The sequence below is a fragment of the Mus caroli genome, unplaced genomic scaffold (assembly GCF_978045245.1).
Source record: "Mus caroli unplaced genomic scaffold, Mus_caroli_1 scaffold_19, whole genome shotgun sequence".
NCBI lineage: Eukaryota > Metazoa > Chordata > Mammalia > Rodentia > Muridae > Mus > Mus caroli.
Genome location: NW_028227274.1, coordinates 31,898,418 through 31,925,386, shown reverse-complemented (window position 1 = coordinate 31,925,386; position 26,969 = coordinate 31,898,418). Strand labels below are relative to the sequence as shown.

General features: G+C 39.7%; 1 protein-coding gene across 5 annotated transcripts in view; it reads left to right on the top strand.

The window, feature by feature from the left end:
• Fam13b (family with sequence similarity 13 member B) overlaps positions 1-26,969 on the top strand; it is a 91,355-nt gene that overhangs the window by 34,806 nt on the left and 29,580 nt on the right. For 4 of the 5 annotated variants that reach the window (XM_085833473.1, XM_085833474.1, XM_021150309.3 and 1 more), the window contains 5 exons: positions 420-632; positions 3,234-3,411; positions 3,711-3,852; positions 10,729-10,889; positions 23,493-23,631. In XM_085833473.1, coding sequence (XP_085689599.1) covers positions 420-632; positions 3,234-3,411; positions 3,711-3,852; positions 10,729-10,889; positions 23,493-23,631 — 833 coding nt within the window. The remainder of the gene's footprint in view (positions 1-419; positions 633-3,233; positions 3,412-3,710; positions 3,853-10,728; positions 10,890-23,492; positions 23,632-26,969) is intronic. The other variant, XM_085833475.1, reaches the window with a different exon arrangement.

Sequence of the window (26,969 nt, the reverse complement as noted above, 5' to 3'; positions counted from 1 at the left end):
CATTTCCTTATTTTGAGGGCTAGCTTTTGTTGTAATGAATACAATTTACCCCTTTTTGATTTTGGATTTAATTTTTTCTTAAAATAGTGCAAAGCATGGAGAACAATATAAACACTAAGAAACAATAAAAAAGATATTTTTACTTAAATTGATTTACCTGGAAATGGCAGTTGCCCAGCTGAGAACATTTTCAGCGGGGGTAATAGGAAAATTTAAAATGAATATAAAGGGTGGGATGAAATAAAATATCCCTCAGAGATACTATGTGTTAGATGATCAATTTGTTTTTTAATTAAATCTGGGGAGCCCAGAAAGGCTTTCCAAAAGTGTGAGCATTTTAAGTTGAGAATGAATATGAATATGCATATGTGGCTAGACACTTGAAGGTGCAGCTTAATTCTTGCCTTGAACTGACATAGGAGGTCTGGAGCAACAAGGGCTGTTTCAAGTCAATGGGAATGCTGAGACAGTGGAGTGGCTTCGGCAGAGATACGACAGTGGAGAAGAGGTGGACTTGGTTAAGGAAGCGGACGTCCCCTCAGCCATTAGTCTCCTTAGGTTTTTCCTGCAGGAGCTCCCTGAGCCCGTCATACCTGGCAGCTTGCATATTCACTTGCTGCAGCTTTCTCAAGGTAACAGTTGGATTTTTATCAGTCATGTATTATTAGTTTTAGAGTCCTTACCTTTTAGAAATCTGATACGTAGTTAGTTTAGTATATATATTTCAGAGATTAATTTTTTATTTCCTTGTTTGTCCTCTGGGTATATAGTTAAGGGAGTGGCAATTTTCTTGGATCTTTGTAGTACTTATTAAAAAACTTAAGTATATATTTTTGTGTATATGATATATGTGTTTATATGTGAGCGTGCATGTGTCCCACCGTGTGAGTATGGGCATCAGGGGACAGCCTTGAGTGTTGTTCCTCAACTTCCTACTTTTCCATGGTTTCCGGAGATCCAGACAGTTGGGGAATTGAACTTAGGGTTCTAGACTTTGTGGCAAGTGCCTCTACATGCTGAGCTAGTCCTCTGGCCTGAGCTAAAATAAAGCTTACAGGTGTATATAGAGAAATAGATGATAAATACAAAATAAACAGGACAAATTGGAGATGGTAGGTATAATTAGTGTTAATTGAATTGAATGATATTTTAATTGATATAAGTGACTTAAAAGGTTTTTTTTTTTTGTTTTTGTTTTTTCTTCGAGACAGGGTTTCTCTGTGTAGTCCTGGCTGTCCTGTAACTCACTCTGTAGACCAGGCTGGCTTCCAGCTCAGAAATCCGCCTGCCTCTGCCTCCCAAGTGCTGGGATTAAAGGCGTGCGCCACCACGCCCGGCTTATTTTTTTTTTAATTATGTATATATGTGTGTCTGTGTGAGTGAGGTTCCTGCAGAGTCCCAAGAGAGTGTCAGATCCTCTTGTGCTAAGGAACTGAACTAAGAATCTCTACAAGAACAGCACACATCGAACCGCTAAAGCCATGTCTGTCTGTCTGTGTCTCTCTCTGGAAGCTCTTCACAGAAGTTAACAAATATTTATTCACCTGTCTGCCTATGTGGTTTTTTTTTTTGTTTTTGTTTTTGTTTTTGTTTTTGTTTTTGTTTTTGTGTGGCAGGGTCTCTCTATGTAATCTTGGCTGTCCTAGAGCTCACTGTGTAGCCTCTGGAGTGCTGGTATTAAAGGTGTGCACAACCACACCCAGTTACAATTAATTTTCCACTAATTATAGGCATGATGTCTTAAAAACATTAAATTATTAAAATATTAAATATGTGATAGTTATGTCTATAATCCTAGGCATGTTTCATTCAGTTGTGAGATCAGAGTACTGGTATATTTGAATGTACAGTTGCTAATATCACAAAGTATAGGAAAGTCGTTGCGTTTAAAAATCTTAAGTAAATCATGTGACTATACCTCTTCCTGATACACTTTGTGTGTGTGTGTGTGTGAGAGAGAGACAGAGCGTGTGTGTGTGTGTGTGTGTGTGTGTGTGTGTGTGTGTGTGTTTGTAGACAAGAGGTTGATGTTAGTTGTCTAGTCACTCTCTACCTTATTTTTTGAGCTAGGGCTCTCCCTGAATTTAGTTCTGAGTCCCCTAGCCTGGCTGGCCAGCAAGCTCCAGGGTTCCTCATGACTCTGCCTCCCTGTCCTGGTATTACAGGGACTCATCTCTGTATTTGCTTCTTATGGGATGTTGGGGATGCTTGTGCAGCAAGAATTTTACTGACTTAAGCTGTCTCCCCAGCCCCTGATAAACTGTTTATACGTCTGTTGTCTTGCAGAAATGGCCAATATTATTATGTCCCTAAATAACCTTTTACCACTTTACCCCTCCCTATGAGTTAATTTTAAGAAACCTGCAGAAAAAAAAATGAAAGTAATTTATTTTGAAGTACCTCTGAGAAATTCTCCAAAATTAGAACATCATCCACTAACGGGGTTTCTAAAACTCTAGTTTCTATTAGTAAAAACTCATTGCTATAACAAACATAAGGCCTAATAGCTTCTGTGATCTTATGCACTTGGTAAAAAAAGAAACCAGAGCCAGGTATGGTGGTTTATGCCTATAACCCCAGCACTGAGGCAGGAGGATTGCCTATGAGTTTTAGGCTAGCCTGGGCCTGTCAGTTTAAGCTACCAAGTGAGACCATCTCAAAAACAAACCCAAAAAATACAGAGAAGAAAACCAAATGAGAAACAGAAAACCTTTCAGTTTAATTGGACCACATCACTTATGTTTAGTAATTGTTTTCTGAGTGCCGAGAGAGCAGAAAATCCTGTCGCCCTGTTCATTTCTTATTTTCTTATTTGTCCATGATGAAGAGAATTGTCATTGATAATTGCTTGTTGATGGCTCCTTAGTAGTTTTTGATGATTGGAGGTCAATGTATTTTGACTTCTTTGAGTTGGCATTTGTTTGGAGTGTCAGGTATTGTCCTACAGGAGACAGCATGAGGAAGAATTAGAGACTTGAGGCACATGAGTAAGAGGTGGGGAAGGCATCTGCAGTAATTGAGGGGCTGAGTCCTTTATCTCCACCTCTCCTTTAAACTCTTCTTTCACTTAATAAGGGAGATGCAAAGCCCCTAAGGGGTTTGGCCTCTCCAGAGGAAGTGAAGAGGTTTGAATTGTTATAGTAAAAAAGGATGTGGGTGGAGTAATGTGAGCCTGGCAAAATATCTGAGCGTTACTTTACTTCATTCAGAAAACCTGTCATTATGTTTTATAGATTATAATAATGAAGATGAATTTGGAAGAAAGTTGAGGTTCCTCTTGCAACAGCTTCCACCTGTTAATTACAGTTTGTTAAAGTTTCTGTGTAGGTTTTTAGCCAATGTAGCATCACATCATGAAGAAATTTGGTCTGCAAATTCTTTGGCTGCTGTTTTTGGTCCAGATGTCTTCCAGTAAGTTATTTCACAACTTTTGTTTAAGTTTTTAAAAATTGGGTTTGTGGAATGGAATCATTATACTGTCTTCCCAAGGATCATAGGATGCTTGGTGAACCATTATTTTTTATAGTATATCTGATTAATTCTCAGAGCATTGCTGCGTTCAGGGTACAAATTAGGTTTTACGGATGGGAAAACTGAGGCGCAGGATGATGACATAAATTGCTTAGTTTCATAAAGTGACTCACTGGTGGTTTTCTCATTATTTTACCTGTAATTTAAGAACTCAGCTCAATTTAAGCTTTTATTCTTAGCATTTACACGGATGTGGAAGATATGAAAGAGCAGGAAATTGTGAGCAGGATAATGGCGGGACTTCTGGAAAATTATTACGAGTTTTTTGAGAATGAAGAGGAAGATTTTTCATCAAATGATTTGAGTTCAATTACTGAGCAGGTGAGCATATTTAGTATTCTATTTCTTAAAAAATATAAGTTTGACATGAACTTACATAGAATTTACTTTCTAAACTAGAGATGGTTCTCTGATTGTTTTACATGATTGGATTTCATACCCTTACCCTTAATTTCTGATCTCAGTTTAGGTACTAAGCAAAAGGCATTTATTATATATTAATTTATAGTGCTGGGGATTGAACCCAGGGCTTTGAACATGATAGGTAAATTGTTCTATCATTGAGGTAAATGTTCAGCTAGGAAAAAGTCAAGAGTACATGGTAGAAATTGTTTTGTACTTCATTCTCCAGCCCCACTGTTAACCTAGAAATTGTTGATTTTGTGTAGCCCAGATTGCCCTTGAAATCTGGATAACTTCTTTTTCTTGAGTGTTAAGATTTCAGATATACCAACACACCTGGCTAGTGGATAATTTTAACTTCTGTGACTTTAATAAATTATTCAAATCCATGATTTATGTATTGATTTTTGGATTGTTTTATTTTTGGCTTTTACTGTTTGTGTGAGGATAGGGTCTTAGTTTAGCCTAGTCTGGCTTGACCTTAGTAGGTAGCCTAGGCTAATCTTAAATTGCATTAGTTTTCCCAGTGCTGGGATTAGCTTCCATGCCTGGCTCTTAAAATCCATTGTTTAAGCCATATTCTGTTTTCTGTTTTTTTTTGTTGAGGGAATATCTCCTATAGCTCAGGCTGGCTTCAGACTTGCTGTGCAGACAAGAGTGACCTTGAGCCTCTGATCCTCCTGCCTCTACCTCCCTGGTAGAGTTTTAGGCATTCACTACCACACTTGGTTTTATTCACACTCTGCCTGAGTTATATCCTTAGTCCCTACATTTTTACATTTTTCTTTTTCCTTTATGAATTAGGAATTTCAGAGCCTGAATAATTATAATATTTTGGTAAAGCCATTATTAATTTAGATCCGCCACTGCCTGGGTGCTGGGATTAAAGGCATGAGCCACCACACCTGGATAGCTTATTGATGTAGGGTCTTCTGTAGTACATAGTCTGGCTTGACTTGGTTGTGTAGCATAGATTGGCCTTGAATTACTGATGCTGTTAGCTCAGGTTTCTTAGTGCTGGGATTACTGGCATGTGCCTCCACACTTAGCTTCAGATGATTGTTGCTGGAGAATAAATATCAAGAGGACAGGTCAGTAGCTGCCATAAAGGTTGTTTTGTTTTGTGACTGGGTCTCATAGAATCTAAGCTGACCTGGAACTCCTTACATAGCCAAGACTTGCCTTGAGCTTCTAATTTTGTGGCCTTTCCTTTCCAGTGTTGGGATTACAGGCATGTACCACTATGCCTGGCTGATACTTAAACTTTAATGTCTTGATAGTTATAAATCTTATCTGTTGAGAAATTCTGTATATCATTCGTTTTAAAATTACGTTTTAATCCAATAGTTCTTTTAGAATTAAGATTAATAGTTGTTTAAAATAAAATGGCTGTATATGTGTTTATATCATTGATTTCCCCTGATTTCAAGATTTTTGTTTGTTTGTTTGTTTGTTTTTTTTGAGACAGGGTTTCTCTGTGCAGTCCTGGCTGTCCTGGAACTCTCGCTGTAGACCAGGCTGGCCTTGAACTCAGAAATCCGCCTACCTCTGCCTCCCAAGTGCTGGGACTAAAGGTGTGCACCACCACTGCCCGGCTCAAGATTTTTTTATAGATGCCTAAAATTTGCAGTATATGCCTTGGTTATGCTTTATATTGTGATATAATTTTGTGTTTTCCTTTTCTTATAATTTCCTTATATGTCTATATGTATTATGTCAGTATTTTTATATTTTTTCAAGCATTAGAAAAATTGATTTTAAAATATATTGTGCTTTACAAAGGATGATACTTAAGCAAGACTGAGGAAAAAAATGATGAAATTCTTTGTTTGCCTATGAATGGAAAAGATATTAGTAAGGCTGGCGTGGTTGTACATGCCTTTGATCCCAGTACTCAGGAGGATTCTCTTGAGTTTGAGGACAGGCTGGTCTATAGAGCAAGTTCCAGGATAGCCAGGACTGCACATATAAACCTAGTATTGAAAAAAACAAACAAACAAACAAAAGGAAAAGATAATAGTATATTGAGCAAAATAGCTCCAAGACATAGAGGTAGTGAGGTGGGTTTTGAAGTAGGGATGTATGTTTAATTACCAGTTGCTAATTAATAGGATCTCTTTTCTTTAAAAAAAAAAATTTATGTTTATGTGTATGTGTATATGTCTGTGCACCATGTGCATGCCTGGTGCCCTCATTGGCTGGAAAAAGGTGTTGGATCTTCTGGAACTGGAGTTACATATGCTTGGAATTGAACCTTGGTACTGGAAGAGCAGCCAGTGCTTTTAACCATTGAACCATCTCTCCGGTCCCCAGGGTCTATTTTCTTATACATTAAAAAATAAACTTCTTGTTTTTTTTTTTTTTTTTTTTTGAGCAGTTTTGATTCGTTAGTAGACTTGATGAGATATTTGAGTGAAAGTAAGATAGTCTTAAACTCTGAGCAGTTTTGCACATATTTTAACATGCCTATAAGTATGGCTACCTGGCAGAACTTTGCTTTTTATTTTAATTTTGATATCTGAAGGAAGCCAAGTTTGTTTAGTATTGTTTGGGAGTTTGGTTCCATTAGCCCAGGTATTTCGTTGTTAAGCTCTCCTGTAGGTAGTAGGTAGTCTTTGTCATTCATTGTATGTGTTGGAGTGATGAAGAGGGAATGTTTGAGAAATGATAAAAGTCAAGCGAGCTTTGACTGGGCTTTGTAAATAATGAGAGTCCCGTAAGGTGGTTTGAAGAGGGAAGTGATAATTATGTTTCTTTATACGTTTGAGAAGGCAGGAGGCAGCATTCTCCACAGTCTGGAGTCTGGAGAGCAGGCATTTCACGAGGCCCTAGAGAAGGGAATTACAGCAGTCAAAGAAGAGGTGTAAGTATGGGTGAAGGCTTTCCTTACATGAAGTCGAGGCAGCAACACGGGGCAAGTTCAAGTTAACTTCCGAATAAAGAAGAATTGTTGAGCAGACAAGACAGTCAAGTGGACAGAGGAAAGATGAAGAACTTTTCGAGGATTAATTTGGGATGAGAGAGGACATTTTACTGTATGTATCCTTTATGTCCTCTCTTGTTCTAAGTAAGTGGATTGGTTATTACTGGAGGAAGTTCCAGGGATTGTACTCGGCATTGGAATTGAGAAAAAAACCTACAGGTTATATTTTTAGTTGCTTATATTAGTGCTGATGAAAATATTGCCAGTTATGCAAGGTTTATTGTCTTGAATATGATATATTCAGTTTGAAGTAACAGAAGGCTTTCATAGTTTCACTTTCTAAAAATAATTCTTTACATTTTTTAAAAATTTTTTGAGAGTGTGTTGTATGCGTATTTGTAGGCTAGAGGACAATCTGTGTGTCTTCCACTATTGTTCTCTGCCTTATGACATGGGGGTCTTACTGAATCAGGCACTCACTAATTGGTCTAGATCACCTGGTCAGTGTGTGCTGGCATCTCCTGACTGTGTCCCCAGTACTAAGTTTACAGATGTACATGACCATGTCCGGCTTTTATATGGCATCTGTGGATCCAGATGGCGGTCCTAATGCTTGTGTGGCATGTTGTTTGAGCCAACTGAGGAATCTAACTTATCTTAGCTTATATGTATATCTATTTGTGATGCAGATGTGTTTGTATGTTCATGGGCACACTTGTGCAAACATGCATGTACATGTGTATACCTGTGTGTGGAGGCCAGAGGTTAATATTGGTGTCTTCCTTGATTACTTTTTACTTTGTTTATTGTGGTAGGGTCTCACGTATACCCAGACTTTACTGACTTGGGCTAGTCTAGCTGGCTAGCTTGCTTTGGGAACCCTGACTCTGCATCTTGGCCATCATTCTTACCTGGCTTTATATATGGTTCTGGGAATCTGAGCTCTAATCTCATACTTGCATGTTATATACTTTACCTTCTGAGCCATCTCCTTAGTCCCCAAAATGATTTGTAAAAGTGATACATGTTAAAATAGTGCCTTTTGACCAAAAATAGGTGGACTGAATTAGTATTTATTCTGTTTAAGTAAAAATTAGTTCTAAATCTATTGTGTATGTGGGTGATGTGGGTGTCATGGTTCCTTGTGGAGGTTAGAAGATATCTTGGGGAAGTTGTTTCCTTTTCCTTGGTATATAAGTTCTGGGGAACAATCTTAAGGACATCTAGTCAGGCTTGACCGCAAGTGCCTTTATCTGCTGAGCTATCTAGCCAGCTCACTGCCCCCTTTGAAGTTTTTTTCATCACTGTTTCATGGGGTAGATGAGGCATTACATTTATAAGCACAACAAATTAAATGGAGTCTGTCATGTATTTACAAATTGAAGCCATTGGCTTTCGTTGTTGTTGTTGTTTTGAGGGACCATAGGTTATACCCATAGTCTTGGGTATGCTATGCAAGCAGCGAATCACTGAGCTGTGTCCTCCAGCCACTGACTGTTGAATTTTCCTCTGACAGATGATACCAGCTATTGTTGAGAAGCTCCCACTTGGAATTACATAGTTTGGTGTAGGCAGCCATGAGCCATGCTGATAAGACTTCATGGGTGTAGTGTTTGACATTTCTAGGAGACCCAGTTTCACAGCAAATTTTCTGTCCCCCTGGCTTGCTTTTTTTTTTTACTTTTTTAAAGATTTATTTATTATTATATCTAAGTACACTGTAGCTGTCTTCAGATGCACCAGAAGAGGGAGTCAGATCACATTACAAATGGTTGTGAGCCACCATGTGGTTGCTGAGATTTGAACTCAGGACCTTCGGAAGAGCAGTCAGTGCTCTTAACCACTGAGCCATCTCTCCAGCCTTTTCTCTGGCTTTTCCAGTCTCCATGCCCTTTCCGTCAGTGGTCCCGAGCTTTAGGCGCAGGAGTTCCTGTTAGATCTGTAGTTGGGGCCGGCACCCACAATCAGCTTGTTCTCTGCGTTTTCATCTGTTGTGGTTGTCTGGCTAGTTTGACTAGGCTCTGGCACAAGATGTGCTGCTCAGTATTTTAATGACTGGTCCTAGCTTATAAAAGCTACTAGGTAGTTATAGATAGTTTCTTCTTTGGGATAATTTATTTTTGAGACAGGATCTTGCTGAGGGGCTCATGTTGGCCTAAAAGTCACTTGGAGCCCAGGTAGGTTTGTACCACCACACCTAACTGCTTCTTTTAGACAACCTTAAAATATATTTCACTTAAAAATGGTTTATTAAGTGGTGGCGCACGCCTTTGATCCGAGCACTCGGGAGGCAGAGGCAGGCGGATTTCTGAGTTCGAGGCCAGCCTGGTCTACAGAGTGAGTTCCAGGACAGCCAGGGCTACACAGACAAACCCTGTCTCGAAAAACAAAAAAACAAAACAAACAAACAAAAAAATGGTTTATTAACTTTTCTTTAGTATTTTAATGGTCTTTGTTATTTGTTTTTGTTAGTGATTACTTAATATAGTCGGTTTGATGATGGAGACATTTTATATATCCTACTAGAAAAATATAATTACAACTTTGTGCTTAATAGTTAAAATGTGGAGCTGGAGAAATGGCTCAGTGATTAAGAGCACTGACTGCTTTTCCAGAGAACCTGGGTTCACTTCCCCGAACTCACATGGCAGCTCACAACTGTCTGTAACTCCAGCATCTGCTACCCTTATACAGATATGCATGCAGGCAAGACATCAGTGCACATAAAATAAAAGTAAATTACTTAAAAAATAGTTAAAATCTAAGTTCTTTGTTTCAGAATTTTATTTTGTTTTATTTTTTATTATTTTTTTTGTACAATGATGGAGACTGAACTCATCATTGTAAATGCTAGGCAAGTGTTCTATCACAGAGCTACGTCACTAGTTAGAGTTCCATTTCTTCATGAAAAAAATGTGATCAGAAGTTAGCTGACCTTTTCTGAAACATAGCTAATACCTAAAGCATTTCACTCCTCTTTTTCTCCTTGGTAGGGTTTCACTGTGTCTTTGGCTTGCCTAGAGTATTCTGTGCAGACCAGAAAATTCTGGCCTGGAACTTAAGAACTCTGCCTGCCTCTGCCTCCTAAGTACTGTGACTAAAGACAAGTGTGCCATCTCAGCCAAAATCATCACTTACCTGCCCCCTATAAATCCTGAGCTGGCCTCTTAACTTGCTGTGTAAGGTGACTTTGAACTTTTAATAATTCTGCCTCTGTCTCCCAATTACTGGGTTTACAGATACGTTCCAAGTTAATATTTTTGTGCCTTCCTTTTTACACTTAATATTAAATGGCTATTTATTGTACCTAGAAAATGGAGAAAGGAATTATATATCTTTCATATTAAATTTATAAAAGTAGTTAGAAAATGAAACTTTAAAAATTGTTTTGAGAAAGGTTTTAATGTATAGACCTGGCCAGTTGGAACTTTCAGTGATCTCCTGCCCTGGCTTCCCCAGTGTTGGAATTGCCTGTGCTGCCATGCCTAGCAAAAACGAAACATTGTTTCTGCTACATGCAAGCTTTTGTTTAGATTGTAATATTATTCATATTTGTCCTGCATCAAAATGCTGTTTGACATAAACAAAATTAAGATTAAAGAGTTATATTTGTCTTGTTTTTATACTTGTTTATTTTTGTTATTATTTATTTAGCTTTGCAGTGTTTGGGATTGAATCTGGGGCCTTGAGCATGTTAGGGAAATGTTTTCCCTGCTCTAGAATTTTACTTTGATATAAGAAACTTGGCAATTTACAGGAGAGACTGGATTAAGAAATTTAAAAATGAGTTATTTGCCTTTATACTTTTTTTTTAGAATAGTGTATTTCAATAGTCTTTATTAAATTTAATCCTGAAATTCCTCTGTATGTAGGTTAATGAACTTTCTGAGGAAGAAGAGGAAGATGAAAAGCTGGAGCATATAGAAGAACTTCCAGAAGAAGGTGTAGAAAAGTCAGCTGGCATGCCAGAGGTGTTGCAGTTAAGGATGACTGAAAACCTCCTGGAATCAGACAGTGTTACAGCATCAACAAGGTAAAGGTTTCAGTTGAGTCAACTTTCACTGTAGACTCAAGCACAAGAGACGTGCTTGTGACTCTGAGCTGTGGGTGTAGCTAGTATTGGAGAGTTTACCTAGCATGTGTAGGACCCTGGGTACTGAAAAGAAGAAAGAAAAGGAAATAATTTTGGCTGTATCTGGTGGCATGTTCCTGTAGTCCCAGCGTTTGGGAGGCAGAGGTAAGAGGATTTCTTTAAGCAGGAGGCCAGGTCATGCTGGCTGTGTACACTAAGACCTTGTCTCAGAAAAACAAAAGACTTGAGTATAAAAAAGAGCAAAAAGAAAACTAAAATCCATGAAGGATCTTTTATTTGCTGCTGTCACACTTTTCTTCAGAAATAAAGCCTTGTGTATACTTTCCCTAAAATTTGTTTTCATATTAGCTAGTTTTTTGGGTTGGGTAAGATTTTATAACCTCTGAAATACAGTTTCTATGCTGTGACAGAAGAACACCATGACCAAGATAGCTTTGGAAAGAAATCTTCTAATTGGGCTTATGGTTGAGGGAGGTAGAGTTCATGATGATGGAGCAAAGCGTGGCAGGAACAGCTGAAAACAGCTCACATCTTGATCCAGAAGCAGGAGGTGGGCTGGGGGTGGGGATGGGGTTTGGAAGGTGGGGGGTGGGATGAAAGCAAGATAGCATGAGCACATTGGGAGTTGGGAGTGGCTCTAGTCTTCTGAAGCAGGCTGCAGTGACATTCCTCTTTTTCTTTTTTTAAAAAAAGATTTATGTGTATGAGTATATAGTAACTGTCTTCAGACACACCAGAAGAGGGCATCAGATCTCATTACAGGTGGTTGTGAGCCACCATATGGTTGCCAGGAATTGAACTCAGAACCCCTGGATGAGCAGCCGGGCTCTTAACCACTGAGCCATCTCTCCAGCTTGACATACCTCTTTCGCTTTCACACTTTCCTGTTCTTTTCAAACAGTTCACCAGTCGGGGATCACGTACTTAAACATAGGAGCTTATAGGGACTATTCTCATCCAAATTACCACATTGACTTTTAAAATATTTTTAATTATGTGTGCATGTGTGGGATATGTATACATGAGGGCAGTGTCCTGTAACTTCTGTCCTGGAGGACAGAAGAGGCTAGCAGGAGTTCCAGCTAGCCTAAAATCAACTTCCTGACCTGAGTGCTAGGAACAGATGGTTGTGAGCTACCATGTGGGTGCTGGGAATGAACCCAGTTCCTCTGGAAGAGCAACCAGTGCTTTTAACCACTAAGGCGACTTTCACGCCCTGAAAATCTTTTTTTTTTTAAAGATTTATTTATTATATGTAAGTACACTGTAGCTGTTTTCAGACACACCAGAAGAGGGGGTCAGATCTCATTACGGGTGGTTGTGAGCCACCATGTGGTTGCTAGGATTTGAACTCAGGACCTTTGGAAGAGCAGTCAGTGCTCTTAACCACTGAGCCATCTCTCTGGCCCCTGAAAATAAATCTTAAAAACAGAACCCCACAGATGATTTTATTAGCTCTCCACATCCTATTTTATTTGTAATAGTAAACAGAATTCTCAAATGAACTGTAGAGTCCTGTAACTAACCTGCGCACACACACGTGCACAGGCGCACGCACGCACGCCCCACTGGCAGCTGCCCCACCTCTTTTACTTTGACTCTTGGATAATGTGCCTTTGGTCATTCTCTTCTGGCTATAGCAGAATTTCTCAAACGTGCGAAGTTATATTCTCCCCTTAAGCCTTTGTAGTTTCTTTTTATTTAGATACGTGTCCACCTAGATAGTTGCTTACTTCTTTAAAATTCTTTGTAAATGTTACTTTTCAGTGATGACTCCTCATTTTTAAAAATTCTTTTCTATATTGTCTATAATGGTTGTGGCCATGTAATCGTTATATTTTGGATCTTTAATGCCCGCCCATCTGAGGCCTTTGTTAAAGTTGTGTTCTCCAGAGTGTTGGGAAGTGCTTAAACCTTTAAGAGGTAAGATCTAGTGGTTTTCTTTAAGTCAGTAAGAGCCCCTGAGTGAGATTTTGGGGTCCCTTTCTCTTCTTTTTCTTTTACTTCTTGGCCATAAGGCTGACGACGGTCTTTGCTCAGTCTCACTCTGATATGCTACTTTACCACTGGACAGACAGACAACAACATCACCAGCCACTCATGGGTTAAAGGTTTTAAAACAAGGAAGTGAAATAAGCATCTCTTTCTTTTTAAGTTGATTATCTCCAGTATTTTGTTACAGTGATAGACAGAAAGCTGCCTGACATGTGTGAACTCCTATTGTCTTCCAGCACTGGCACACAGAACACGACACACTTGTTTACTTACATCCTTTTTACTTACAGGAGTCACATGCATGTGTGCATACCTTTGTGTAGTTGTGTTCAGCTGTGAAACGCTCACTGAACATAGATCCTGCTTAGGCTAAACTGGCTAAAATCTTAAGAATCTACCTGGTTTTCCCCTTTTTCCCCAGTGTTAGGGTTGTAGATGCATACCATGCCAACTTTTGCATGTGTACTGCAATCTCAGCTCTTCATTTTTGCGCAGCAAGTATTTTACCAGTGAGCCATCTTCCCTATCCTACTTTATATTGATATTTGTAGCACTCATTGCCCATCAAAATGCTGACTGTATCAGTGGCATGATGTACAAACTTTAGTTTTCCAATGTAAACGTAATTTTTATTCACCTGATGTAAATGTTGTCTGGAGGCATACTGCTAACCTAGGCCTAGTCCTGGACGCTTCTAGCCACTGTCCAATCTAATTTAGGCTTAGAATTTTTCAGCCTCTGAAACTTACTGTTGAGTAAGCTCACCTGTTCTTGGTCTGAGCTCTGGCTGGCTCTTTCAGTTCAGCTCAAACTCCTCTTCAAACTGACTGATTCAGTTGGCTTCTCTCTCTGCTTCTCCTGAGTTGTGCTGCTTGATCTCATAAGTTTATCAATCTGTTCTGATCTTCTGGCTCCTTCTCATTTCTCTGGCTCATTCTGTCTTCATCTGTATCTAGCTTGTTCTCTCTCTGCAACCTGTCTTTGTACAGCTATCCCAGTACAATGCCTCCTCTCTCTGTACTGCCTATTCTCTTTCTTCTTGTGAGAGTTGGGCATAGTGTATTCTGTTAAATCTTTCCTTTGTCTGCTACTCAATTAGAAGTCACTTTCAAACATGGGTGCTTCCTTCTAAAGCTAACTTTGCCTTCATTGTTTGTGATCAAAGGTGTGTACTAAGGGCATATCTGTATTCTAGCCAGAAAGGTTAAAGGTATATGGTAAAGCTGAGCCACACCTCAGCTAGAAACAACTTTTCTCAGTAAATAACACCATCTCAGGGTTCACAGTGTGATCAAATATCCTGTAGCATTTCTCCTTTTTGTTTAAATAAAAGACTCTTTCTCTAACATCAATAAACTCTATACTGTCTGGTTCATTATACAATGTCTAGTTCATTTGTATTTGGCAGCCTTGGAGAAAGTACTCTACTCTATCCTATCACGGTGACTCCAAAGTTCTGTACCTACATCACTTCCTATCATAACTTGACTTACCAACCTAAAAACATCATTTTTAGACCCTAAGACATTTTCTTAAATCCTAAATAACTTTAAGCTTAACTGTGAGACTAATTCTTTTAGTCTTCAGCCGACCTGAGAAGGATTAATATTATCTCAATAAATAGGAAATGTAGAGCAAGCAGCTTCCAAAAGTATAGAAATGACAGAGACTGCTGGCCATCTGGACAGTTACCCAAGATTCCTCTTCGGTGTTGGAGCACCTATCTCTTTGGCCTACTGGCCCATAATATCTGACAGAATTTTATATGAAACAAGAATTATATGAAGGACTTACATACCTTGTCCTGGCAGAGTTTAACATTGGATTTCTTTGTGTCCTGTTTTTCCATCACTTAGTAAACTGTCAGCAGTTAAAGCAAGGGCAGTTTCTTGCCCAGTAGCAACTTTTACCACACTTGAAGCAAACTCTATAAGGAGGTTCTTCAGTGCTCATTATTATCTTCTTTGAAGTCGTATGGTGGTGCTATCAGGAGCCTGACATGTTTCATTGGTCAAAAAAGTCTTAAATTATTAAGACATCTTTAAATGCCACATTATTAGGTAGAAGTTTGAGGTTTTTGCAGATCACCTATCAGTATATTTAAATAGGCAAATGATGCTCGTCTCTAGCTACTCACTACTTGATTAACATAGAAAACATCTGTGATTAGCCGAACCTAACAAAACCATATATTTGGTTGATTATTAACTTGCATTTCTTAATTATCCTAAACAATTTGTAATGGTAGCTTGCTTGCTTGCTTGCTTTCTTTCTTTCTTTCTTTCTTTCTTTCTTTCTTTCTTTCTTTCTTTCTTTCTTTCAATTTTATTTACATGAGTACACTGTAGTTGTCTTCAGACAAACCAGAAGAGGGCATCAGTTCCCATTACAGATGGTTGTGAGCTACCATGTGGTTGTTGGAAATTGAACTCAGGACCTCTGGAAGAACAGCCAGTGCTTTTAACTGCTATGCCATCTCTCCAGCCCCCAATGGTAGCTTTCAAATGAACTAGAACAGGTATCCACTGTTTGCACAGAACTTGGTAGTGGAAGAGGCATGGGGCAGTTTTGCCCAGTGGTATTGAGAGACCAAATCTTTTAAATTCAGACTTCATTTTAGATAATCTGACCTAAGTTTGAACTCAGGTAAACTAACAGGCTGGTATGTAGCATTAGTTTCCAAGTTGCCCCCAATAAAACCTGAGCCTAGCTCCAGTCTCTAAGACTAATCCCCAACAAGACCAGAGTTTCCAGGTTACACCCTCAACAAGACCAGTGTCTCCAGGTTATTCCCCCAACAAACCTGCACCCCAGGTTACAAGCCCACCCCTTGCCTAACGACCACCAATGCAGAGGGGAGCAGAAGTTAAGTTTATGACTCCCAGCACCAGCCAATTGTGTTAAAGGCCACAGGAGCTTTCCAATTAGATGCTTGCACATGTATTCCCATTTGCTGCTTACTATAAGTCTTGCTACATAGTAAGACATTATAGACATTATAGTAAGACTATATAGACATTCGGGGCTCCCCCACCACCAAAACTGTCCTGTGTGATGGTGGTACATTGTGGGGTGGGGAGGGAGGCAAGCTAGTTTGAAAAGAATAAAGACCCTGCTGTGAGTTGCATCAGATCGGCTCCTTTGTGTGTTTTTGGGGATCACTAACATTTCCCTTGTACAACAGTATTGTGATTACAGTCCAAGTGGTTCATTATTTTGGGGCCCCATTATCATCTTGGAAACCATTGGACAGTTTATGTTATTTTTTGTGGGACATTTTTCGCTCTTAAGATGTTTCATTTGTCCAGTGGTCTCCAGAGTCCTTAGTTGTATGCTTTTATTCTGGGAAGATAAAACCCTGCCCCAACCCTAATTCGGGGGTGGGGGTGGGGTTCCTTTTTGGGCCAGTTATATATTTCCTAGGGCAAGATGGTTTTTTGGCAATAAAGAATATCTTTCAATTGATACTAAAAAAATTCTCTTGAATATTTGAAATCAAATATACCTTTGCGGATAATTATACTTATTTCCTCCTTCACTCTCTCTCCCTCCATCTCTCCCTCCTCCCCTCCCTCCCTGCTTCTGTCTGTCTGTCTATCTATAATCAACATACATAAATTAAAGATTTAACTGTATTTTCAGATCACAAAGGACATTCACTTTGAATTTCAGCTTGTTTTTTGCAAGCAGCTTTTAGATTTAAATCATTGTAATTCTTATATGCCTGCTTCTACTTCCCAAGTATTGAGATCAAAGATGTGTGCCTCCCAAGTGCTGGGATTAAAGGTGTGAACCATCATCACTCCATCCATTGTTAACTTTAGAAAACAAAACAACTAGTTTATAGAGATCTGTCTGTCTCTGCTGGGATTAAAGGCATGGACTACTTGCCTTCTCAAATATTTTATCTTGGCTCCAAATCACTCCAATTCTTAGAGATTTAGAAAACAAGTTTAAATTGTGTTAACTCTTTGAATTTATTTAAGATATTTTAAATCTCTTAACTGTTTTTTTTTATACCAAACAATAAGAATATCCTTTTTATTGAAGAAGAAAACTTAAAAGCTGATGTCCAAGATGGTGTGGGCCATGTGGCAGTCTACAGTCTAATATTCTAACGTGGAATTAAGAAAAGTCGTTTAAGAAAATCCAAGACTCTTTTCATGCCAGTAAGGCAAGTATGACTTTGGCAAATTAATTTTAATGGTAGGGCGGTTGGTACCTTTTGAAAGACCAACCCCTGCCGCCGCGTCCTGTTTATGGACGACCTGGACAGTCTGTGAGTGTTGTTAGTACCTTATAATATTCTCCTTACAAGCAGTCTTCGTGGTTTGTTTCTAAGATTGGAGAAATGTTACTTACTTCTGTGGTTTCCATTGCTGTAACAGATCACTTCCCCATAGATTCATGGCTGTATTAGCAGCAGAGGGCTTGAATTTCCCTATTTATCCTCCTGTCCCTGTATATTTAACCTACCTTGCACTTTGTTTTACTTGAGATAATGTTCTAATCCCTAGAATCTGAATATTTACCTCCTGAACAGGCCAATCTAGATGCAAAGGTTTTGGTGACATTATTGCTACACCTGCTCCTGTGTCACTGGACCTTTGATTTCAATGCCACTTTTCTGTATGTCTATCTTTGGTCTTTGATTATTTGTAGCAGTTTGCCAAAATACTTGTTTTCTGGTCTCTCCTGAGTTTTTTACTTTATCTGTGGAAGCTATTCTGTCCTTGATTACATTCAGAGCAGTGTTGTTTTTAACAACAGGCAATAAATGTTGTAGTTGCTCTGTGGCTGAGTGTCTCTGATGCTGACAGATGATGATTGAATTGATTTTGGGGCCTGTGGGAGGAGAAGCCCTTTAGAGCATTTCCCAGTAACAAAAGGTCATTCTAAATTCCAAGATTTTTGTGAAATGATAGTTTATATCTGCTCTTGTATCTACCATACCATCTGTTTCAATACCATTTACTTGCAATTTCAATTTTGACCTGAGCAATCCTTTCACCTGCATTAAATTACATCTCTCTTTTTACACAGGCCATAATTTTAATTTCCCCTTTGAATTTCTGGATGCAGATGAATCCCTGGGAAGTCAATCCACCCCTTCCCAAGGTTATCCCTTCTCCTCTCTCTCCCTGGAAGCAAAGGACCTTAAACTCCAGTAGTTATTTTATAGCATCAAGCTTTGGGGATAGAATAAAATGTTTATCTCTGTCCAAACCTAGAGCCACACTGCCTGAAGTAGCATGCATTAGATCTGCAATACTTACATGAAAAATTTCAATCTGTACGTTACTCCTTGGCTAACAAGAGGCAAACAGCTCGTACTTTTTGCTGTGGAGCCTTGATTCAGGACTTCCATTTCCATTTCCCTACTGTATGAAATTACGCTGGATATCTCTCTTGGACCAGTGACAACCCTTGCCACGTCACTTGTACACCCCTGGAAGTCCAGGCCTTCTTTCTGGTCTATATTTTAGGAAACATGCTCTTAGAGATGCCTGCAATTGAAGCACTGGGCGTTTAGCTTGACATATAATATTAGCATAGTACATGTTAGAACCAGTATCGGTTGTATCCCTTATTCACTTGTCCGAAGGTGCTTCCTCTGTCTTTAATTGACTGTAGTCACTTTTTAACTTCCTCTGTCTTTAATTGACTTTAGTCACTTTTTAACATTGATATTCACATTTTTGAATGCCATGGTCTCTATCAGTACCTGTGTTGTGTCAGGATCTGATATGGTTTTGTTCACAACTGAGACTAATCTTTATAAAAAAAAAATCAGTGAAGTTTTCTCCAGAGCCTTGTATAGTCTTTGTAAACAAGGTGGACCTTTTTTCTGGGCTCCTTAATTTAGCCCCAAGCTCTTAAAGCCACTAAGTGGCATTGTTCTGTAGTAGTGTCATCAAGTTGAATTTGTTCTTATATATCATAGTGCCACCCTTCACCCAGCATCTGGTCTTTGACTGTTCATTCCCCTTGGTCTATTTCACTGTTCCATATTCCTGACTTCTTCCCTCCATCGTGGGCCTAGAACAGCTGCCATCAGTTCCTTCCAGTCTTGGGGAATAACTTTGAGTGTCTTAGTTATTTAGAATCTGTTTCACATAAGGTGACTACATCCCATATGAAATCACGGCCTATTTAAAGTGCCTTAGATTTATCATTTCTATAGGATGCCATCCTATCTCTTAACCTGTTCCACACCATAGCAGGCATATGCTGTATGGGTATTGGGAAGGCTGATGGTGGTAGTCTTGTAACCCTGGGTCACCCTTCCTCCCACTCTGGTGGCTTGGTTTCAAGGTAACTCTTCTTTGGATGTGGGCTGTATGGGTTGTCCTCCAGCCTTTTCAGCTTATCTCTGACTCGCTGCCACAGTTTCTTTTCTGCTTTCCTCCTGTAGGACACTCATGCTCTCTTGCTCAGTCACCAGGACTGAGAGCCCCTTTGTTCGCCTTTTTTCTGCACTTCTTGCCTCTCAAGCAGTTCCCCTTTCACCTGCATTTTTTCCAGATGCAAAGCCAACTCTGCAACCTTTTAAGAAAGGAGAGAGCAGACAACGGACTGGGCCCTCCACCATTAGTCAGTAATCAAGAAACTGCCCCATAGCTGGATCTTATGGAGCCATTTGCTCAATTGAGGTTTCCTCCTTGTGTCAAATTGACATAAACTAACCAGCATATATATTTACATATTTTTCTTTCTTTTTAAAAGATTTATTTATTTATTATATGTAAGTACACTGTAGTTGTCTTCAGACACTCCAGAAGAGGGAGTCAGATCTTGTTACAGATGGTTGTGAGCCACCATGTGGTTGCTGGGATTTGATCTCCGGACCTTTGGAAGAGCAGTCGGGTACTCTTACCCACTGAGCCACCTCACCAGCCCCTACATATTTTTCTAAGACAAAACCGTGGAGAGCAAGCCTATAAGCAGCACGTCCCCCCCCCCCCCAACACTCCCCCCCCAACACTCCCCCCCCCCCCCCGGGCTCCTAGAGTTCCTTTCTTAACTTCCTTTAATGGTGGTCTGTGATGTGGAAGTATAACCCTTTCCTCTTTAACTTGCTTTGGTCATGGCATGTCATCACAGCGATAGAAACCCTAAGGATAGATGGATATATATATATATATATATATATATATATATATATATATATATATATATATATACACACACACATACACACACACATAGTTTGTTTTATTTGAGTATTTGGGCATGATGTGTTTTATACACTTAGCTTAGAGAAATATTTATTTTTTGAGATAGATCTTAGCATGCTTACCAGGCTAGCTGTGAATCCACAGAGATTTGTCTGTTCTGCTTTTCCAGTGCTAGGATTAAAGCCATGTGCCATTACACCCTGATGAAAATATGTTTTTAAATGGTTTTCTATGTAGTGAGGAATTATTTAGTAATCTTTCCACCCGAGTGACGATAGTGGCAGTGTGGATACTTTATATTAGATCATTGATAGATAGAGTCCTCTTGAAAATTTAAGTCACTGTATATGTTTTTCTTTCATATATTTATTTTTGCATCCTGGTTTATCTGTTTACATGCTATAATAGTTTATTTGCTTATAATTAGGCTTTATATTAATATGTCCAAATACCCAGTTAGGGTGAGTGTTCTGTTTGTAGCATCTTAGAATGAACAGCCAGATCAGCACAGAATAATAGCCAGCAAGAAACTTTTTTTTTTTAAAGATTTATTTATTACTATATCTAAGTACACTGTAGCTGTCTTCAGGCACACCAGAAGAGGTCGTCAGATGTCAGTACAGATGGTTGTGAGCCACCATGTGGTTGCTGGGATTTGAACTCAGGATCTTCAGAAGAGCAGTCAGTGCTCTTAACCTCTGAGCCATCTCTCCAGCCCCCAGCAAGAAACTTTTACTGTTATTTACTAAAGTGCTGTGGTTAAGACAGGAATATTAATAGCATATTGACATAACTCTAGTGTATGTCATTTGAATGAAACAATACATTTACACATCTGTTACTCTTGTGTTTTTCAAGACAAGGTTTCTGTGTATAGCCCTGGCTATCTCTGGAACTCAAAGATTCACCTGCCTCTGTCCCCTGAGTGTTAGGATTAAAGGTAAGAACCACTACTGCAGGGTGGTAGGTTAGAGGTGTATGCCACCACTGCTGGCTAAGTTGTTGTTACTCTTTTTTTAACTTTTTTTATTAGATATTTTCTTCATTTACATTTCAAATGCTATCCCAAAAGTCCCCTATGCCCTCCCTGCTCCCTGCTCCCCTACCCACCCACTCCTACTTCTTGGCCCTGGTGTTCCCCTGTACTGGGGCATATAAAGTTTGCAATATCAAGGGGCCTCTCTTCCCAGTGATGGCCGACTAGGCCATCTTCTGCTACATATGCAGCTAATGACACAAGCTCTGGGGGTACTGGTTAGTTCATATTGTTGTCCACCTATAGGGTTGCAGACCCCTTCAGCTCCTTGGGTACTTTCTCTAGCTTCTCCATTGGGGGCTCTGTGTTCTATCCTATAGATGACTGTGAGCATCCACTTCTGTATTTGCCAGGCATTGGCATAGCCTCACAAGAGACAGCTATAACAGGGTCCCTTCAGCATAATCTTTCTGGCATATGCAATAGTGTCTGCGTTTGGTGGCTGACTATGGGATGAATCCCCGGGTGGGGCAGTCTCTGGATGGTCCATCCTTTCGTCTTAGCTCCAAACTTTGTCTCTGTAACTCCTTCCTTGGGTATTTTGTTCCCTCTAAGTTGTTATTCTTTACACAGACTGCTGTCCTCTTCCACAGGATGTTGTTAGATTAGTAGTTGAGTGTTGTTAATCTAGTATTGCTCTGATCTGTTATCTTTAACTGCAGTTGAGGAAACACTTGCTTCCTTTCCTGTTACCACAGCCCTGCATTTATGATATGTATGTATTTCTCTCAGAGACCACAATGAAGTGGTTTTCATATGTTCATATATAAGTTTGCATTTTGGAGACATGTGAAAGATATACCCATATTTTAGATGAATCATGACAATTGATCAGTGTATAGGTTTATTTTGAAGATTTAAAAAAATTATGTGTATGTATGAGTTTATGTGCACCATGTGGGGATCAAAGGGCATTGGATCCCCTGGAGTTGAAGGTTGTGAATCACCCAGTGTGGGTGCTGGGAACTGAATTCGGGGCCTATGCAAGAGCAGTTCTTGCTTTTAACCACCGAGCTACATCTCCAGCCCCCGAAGAAGACTTAACTATTAAATACGGAGTGAAAACTATTGGTAGACATGAAAACTGGTGGCAGGAATGCTTATTTTCAGGTACCATGCTATCCAACTGTAAATGTACCATGTATGAATTGCCAGACTCTGAAGCTCAGTGTGATGGTGGCTCTGGCTTGTATGGTTTGATGCCATGATTTGAATGTAACTGGCTGGGACTGAGGGTGGCTGTGTGGTGGAGTGCTCGCCTGCTGTGCACAGGGGACGGGTCCCATGTGTGGCCGTTAACAGCAGTGAGAAGGGCTTGTAGAACCATGCCCTAGACCAAGTAGGAAGAGAACAAGTGATATTGGAAGAGGAAGGAAGGAGGTATGGGAGAAATGTGACAGAGATATAACTCAGCCGAATTCTATAGCATTTGATCCTGAATCCTGTGTGTCTTGTTCAGATGCTGCTCTCATTCACCAGTGGAAATAATTGTGTCCCATCATTGTTAGCGATCTCTTTATCACCAAAGACTATAGTGTGTAGAACTATGTAAGATGGAAAGTTTACCATGCAAAGCTACTGCTGTTGTACCTGATAAGGTATATGTGATGGTGTCCAGTACTGAGTTTGTATTTAGCTAGGAGTTTAGGAGTGTGTGTTTGTAAAGGAAATTGTTTAAACACAAGAGTTTTATCTTATGGGAATTCTTACAGGGTCTGTTAATATTCAAAGAAGAATAAAAATGTTGCAGATTTAATCTAACTTTAGCAAGAGGAAAAAAAGGACATTTTTATGAGGATATCTTTTCTTTAATAAATAACATGTTATTGATGATGTTGATAGTATATAGACTGAACTGGAAGTGTTCTCTAGTACTCAGGAGAGAGCCTGGTCACAGCAATTGCAGGCTGCTCATACAGAGCCAGCTTCTGTACTGTCTCTGTCAGGTGGAGTTCATGATGATATACACTGTCTCTGATGACAGCAGAGAGGAGCTGCCAGTATCCAGGAAATAGAGGCAGACAGGAAGATTGCCAGTCTGACGTCAGCTGGACTACATGATAGGCTTCTATCTCAGGGCAAACAAATAATGACCTCACCCCCAACCTCAAATAAGTAAAGATATCTGAATCATTTGCTTTGAAGTGTGGACTCATGTAGTCCAGGCTAACCCCAAACTCTTGCATAGTTTGGGATTATCTTGAACTTTTGAACTTCTGTTTTCATCCCCTATGTGCCAGGATTACAGACTTGTGCTGCCACACCAAACCTATGTCATGATTGCTATTCAGTTGTCTCAAAGGCCTGATCTGATTTTTTAAAAAATCTTATTAGGGTTGATGCTGCTGCTGCTGCTGCTGCTGCTAATGCCAGTGATGGTAACATAAAGTGTTCAAATCCTGTGGCTGGTACTACTGCAGATAATGAAGTCATGCAGCAAGATTTTGTATTTGAGGATCAGAAAAATAATGAGGTAAGAAATTCTAGAAAGATTATTCTCATTGTTCAGAAGTTAAAGTTACAGTTGAGTGATTTTGCTGACATATTTGTCTCTGTTATCAATCCCTAAGAATATACATTCTCTGTAGAATTTAGGAGCCATGCTAGGTAGAAAGGTAAGTTTAAAGCCCTTACAGTATTTTATTATTTTTAATCTTTTGTGTGTGTTTGTGTGACAGTGTGAGCGTATGCATGTCATGGTACATGTGTGGAGGTCAGAGGAAAGCCTTTCTTTGGTAGTAGTCATTGCCCTCAGCCTTGTCCGAGATAGGATGGATTGTTTGGCTGCTGCGAACACCAGGCTGTCTGGCCCAGGAGCTTCCGAGGACCCGCCTGCCCTCCACATGTTGCTGTAGGCACTGGGACTGCAGGTTTTACTGCTGTACTTTATGTGGGTTCAGGATTTAGCTTGTGTGGCAAGCACTTGTACCCAAGTGCAAGTTTTCTGTTGCTGTTTTAGACAGGGTCTTTCTTACTGTATAGCCTTGGCTTTTGTGGAGTTCTCTATATCTTCTGTTTCTCAAGTACGGGGATTAAAGGTGTGTGCCACCATGCACAGCATCAAACATATTTTAAAAATATTTCTAGGGCAGGACGTTAATGATGGTGGCTGAAGTAGTTCGTGGTATTGAGGTTGAGCTTTTATTAGTTTTAAAGCTTTTTGTATTTCTTCATACTTCTGAAGAACATCATACTCCTCTCTTCTTCTTTTACAGTTTTTAGTTGAAATAGACCCCTGTAACAGAAGACAGATTTAAATAATGTTTTTGTTACCTTCTTATGTATTGTGAGTGTTTTGCGTGTACCACATGCATGCTTAGTGGAGTCCCAGAGGCAAAACGGGGAGGGAGGCATTGTATCCCTTGTGACTGGAGTTAACAATTGTGAGTTGCCACATGGGATCTGGGGACTGAGCCTTGGCCCTCTGAGACAAGCCAGTGCTCTTAACTGTTAACCACTCCTCTAGCCCTCCCCTCTTCTGTCTTTATAAGACAGAAACCCCACTATGTAACTCTGTCCTGCCTGGAACTAATAGTGACCATCTTGTCTTTCTCTTCTGAATGCTGGGGTTAAAGGACTGGGCCACCAGGCCTGGCAACAGAAGACACATTAAAGAGGAGAAAAACAAGCTTAATAAACAATATCTCAAGTACAGGTGGGAATTGGATAAACAGTAAATCTCTAAAGGGTGGCTTAACTTCCACCAATATTTAGAAATGAAGGTTAGGTATGTAGGAAATGACCAGGAAAAGTGTTTGAGTCAAAATGAAAGTATTTAGTTCTGTTAGATGAGAGTGATAGAAATCCTAGTGACATAGCCATCTCTCTCTTCCTGGTGGGGGAGATATTTGAACTTAATGAGATTTTATGGATTTAATGTTCTGATACAAAAAGAGTGATGTGTTTGCTATTTTCTGAAATAATCAGCTCAAAGTAATGTCCAGGAGGAGTATGTTGGCATGGTGTGTTCGGAATGCTACATTACAGCTCTTTTGCTCTGACAGCAAACCTGAGCTGAGCTCTCGGTAGTACTGCTTAAGCTCTTGGCATAATGCTTTTAAAAAAAGAAAAAGAAGTTCAAACATAGAAGCTGGGATTGTATGTCAGTGCCTGAATGGCAGAGTTCCTGGGTTTGATTCCTAGAACTGAGAGAGAAACAAACACAAAAGTAGTATCTAGGACATTCTAAAGACATGCTTCGAAACACATTTATCTATTTATTTACTTAGCCAGTCTTTTGGAGACGGGGTCTCACTCTGTAGCTCTGGCTGACCTGTGTTGCAGTAAATCTCCTCCCAAATATGCCCCGGCAATGAAAACCCAACACAGTTAATATGAATACATGCTGTGCACCTAGATTGAGCAGATCTACCGCTACACTACCATCTTCCACAGCAATGGGACCCCTTAGAACTTGTGGTTTCTCCAAGCCATGTGCTTCTGCTCTGCTTTTCTTCTTCCTCTTCCTCTGCATCCTCTCCCTCTTCCATTTTCTCCTCCTCCTCTCTCCCACCTTTTGAAAGCTCTACCTTCCCTTTTATCTGCCCAATCAACAGCTCTCCTTTATTTTACAAATTAAGGTGGGAAGCAGGTTTACAGGAAATCACCTGAGTGCTGACTCAACCCCTCACTGGAAAACAGAATTAACATCAAACATAATTAGCCCCCAAGGCTATCCACAACTGGCCTGTAACTTGCTATCTAAACCAGGATGAATAGAAGTCTGTCTCTGCCTTCTGAGTGCTGGAATAGAAGATGTATAACACCACACCTGGCATTTTTCACTCTTTTAAATAAGGAGTTTTTCTTTAGTATATAGCCGTGTAAACCATATTGAAAAGTAGGTGTAATAACAAGCACCATCGAGTTGGCACAGTTGCTTGTCTTTTTCCTTCTTTTCCTAAGTAAGCAGTCCCCAGACTTACCTAACCTATGTCTTAGTTATTCTCAGGTTTGAAATTCTCTTCTTTCTCTCCCTCCCAGCCCTAGTGCTATTCTTTCAAATGTGGTACAAAAATCCCTGATTACTGTCCTTCCCCTACCTTCCCATCTAGGTTCTGGGGACCTACTGTAACAGCTTTCTTCTTGAAATACAGATTTGGCTCCATTCATTCATTAGCTTTTCTTCAGAGTTTTCTATATTTTTTCTTCTACTGAAAAAAACAAAACAAAACAAAACAAAAAACAACCCTAGAACCATTTAGATAGTATTTTAGGCCTACCTTCAATTGTCTTAAATTTCTCAGCTAGGTATGTACATTAACAACCACCATTTCCCTACAGCCCTCATTCTCTATTCATTCTGTATCTTTCACAAATCCCTAGCAAACTTTAACCCCACAGAAGGTGAGTTCAAAACCGTCTTCTCCCTTGGACAGAAATTCTTCCCTCTCCTATAAGATGACAGTACTCACTTCTGCTTTTAACAGCACTGGCTATATTCGACACTATTAAACTTGAGTGCAAGCCAGCTGAGATGGCTCAGTGTGTAGAGGCACTTGCCACCCAGCCTGACAGCCTGAGTTCAATCCCCAAAACTCACACAGCAAGGAGACAACTTCTGACCTCCTGATACACACTTTGGCATATACTCATATATGTAAATAACTAAACATTTAAAAAGGTCTTAATCACTTTACATGTATGAGTGTTTGCCTGTATGTGTATATGTTCATCCACATACATGTCAGGTCTGTAGAGGCCAAAGGGTATCAGATTCCTTGGACTAGAAGGCAGCCCTGGAACAAACAGTTGTGAGCCATCATGGAAGTACTGGGAACCAAACCTACATCTTCTGCCATTTCTCTACCC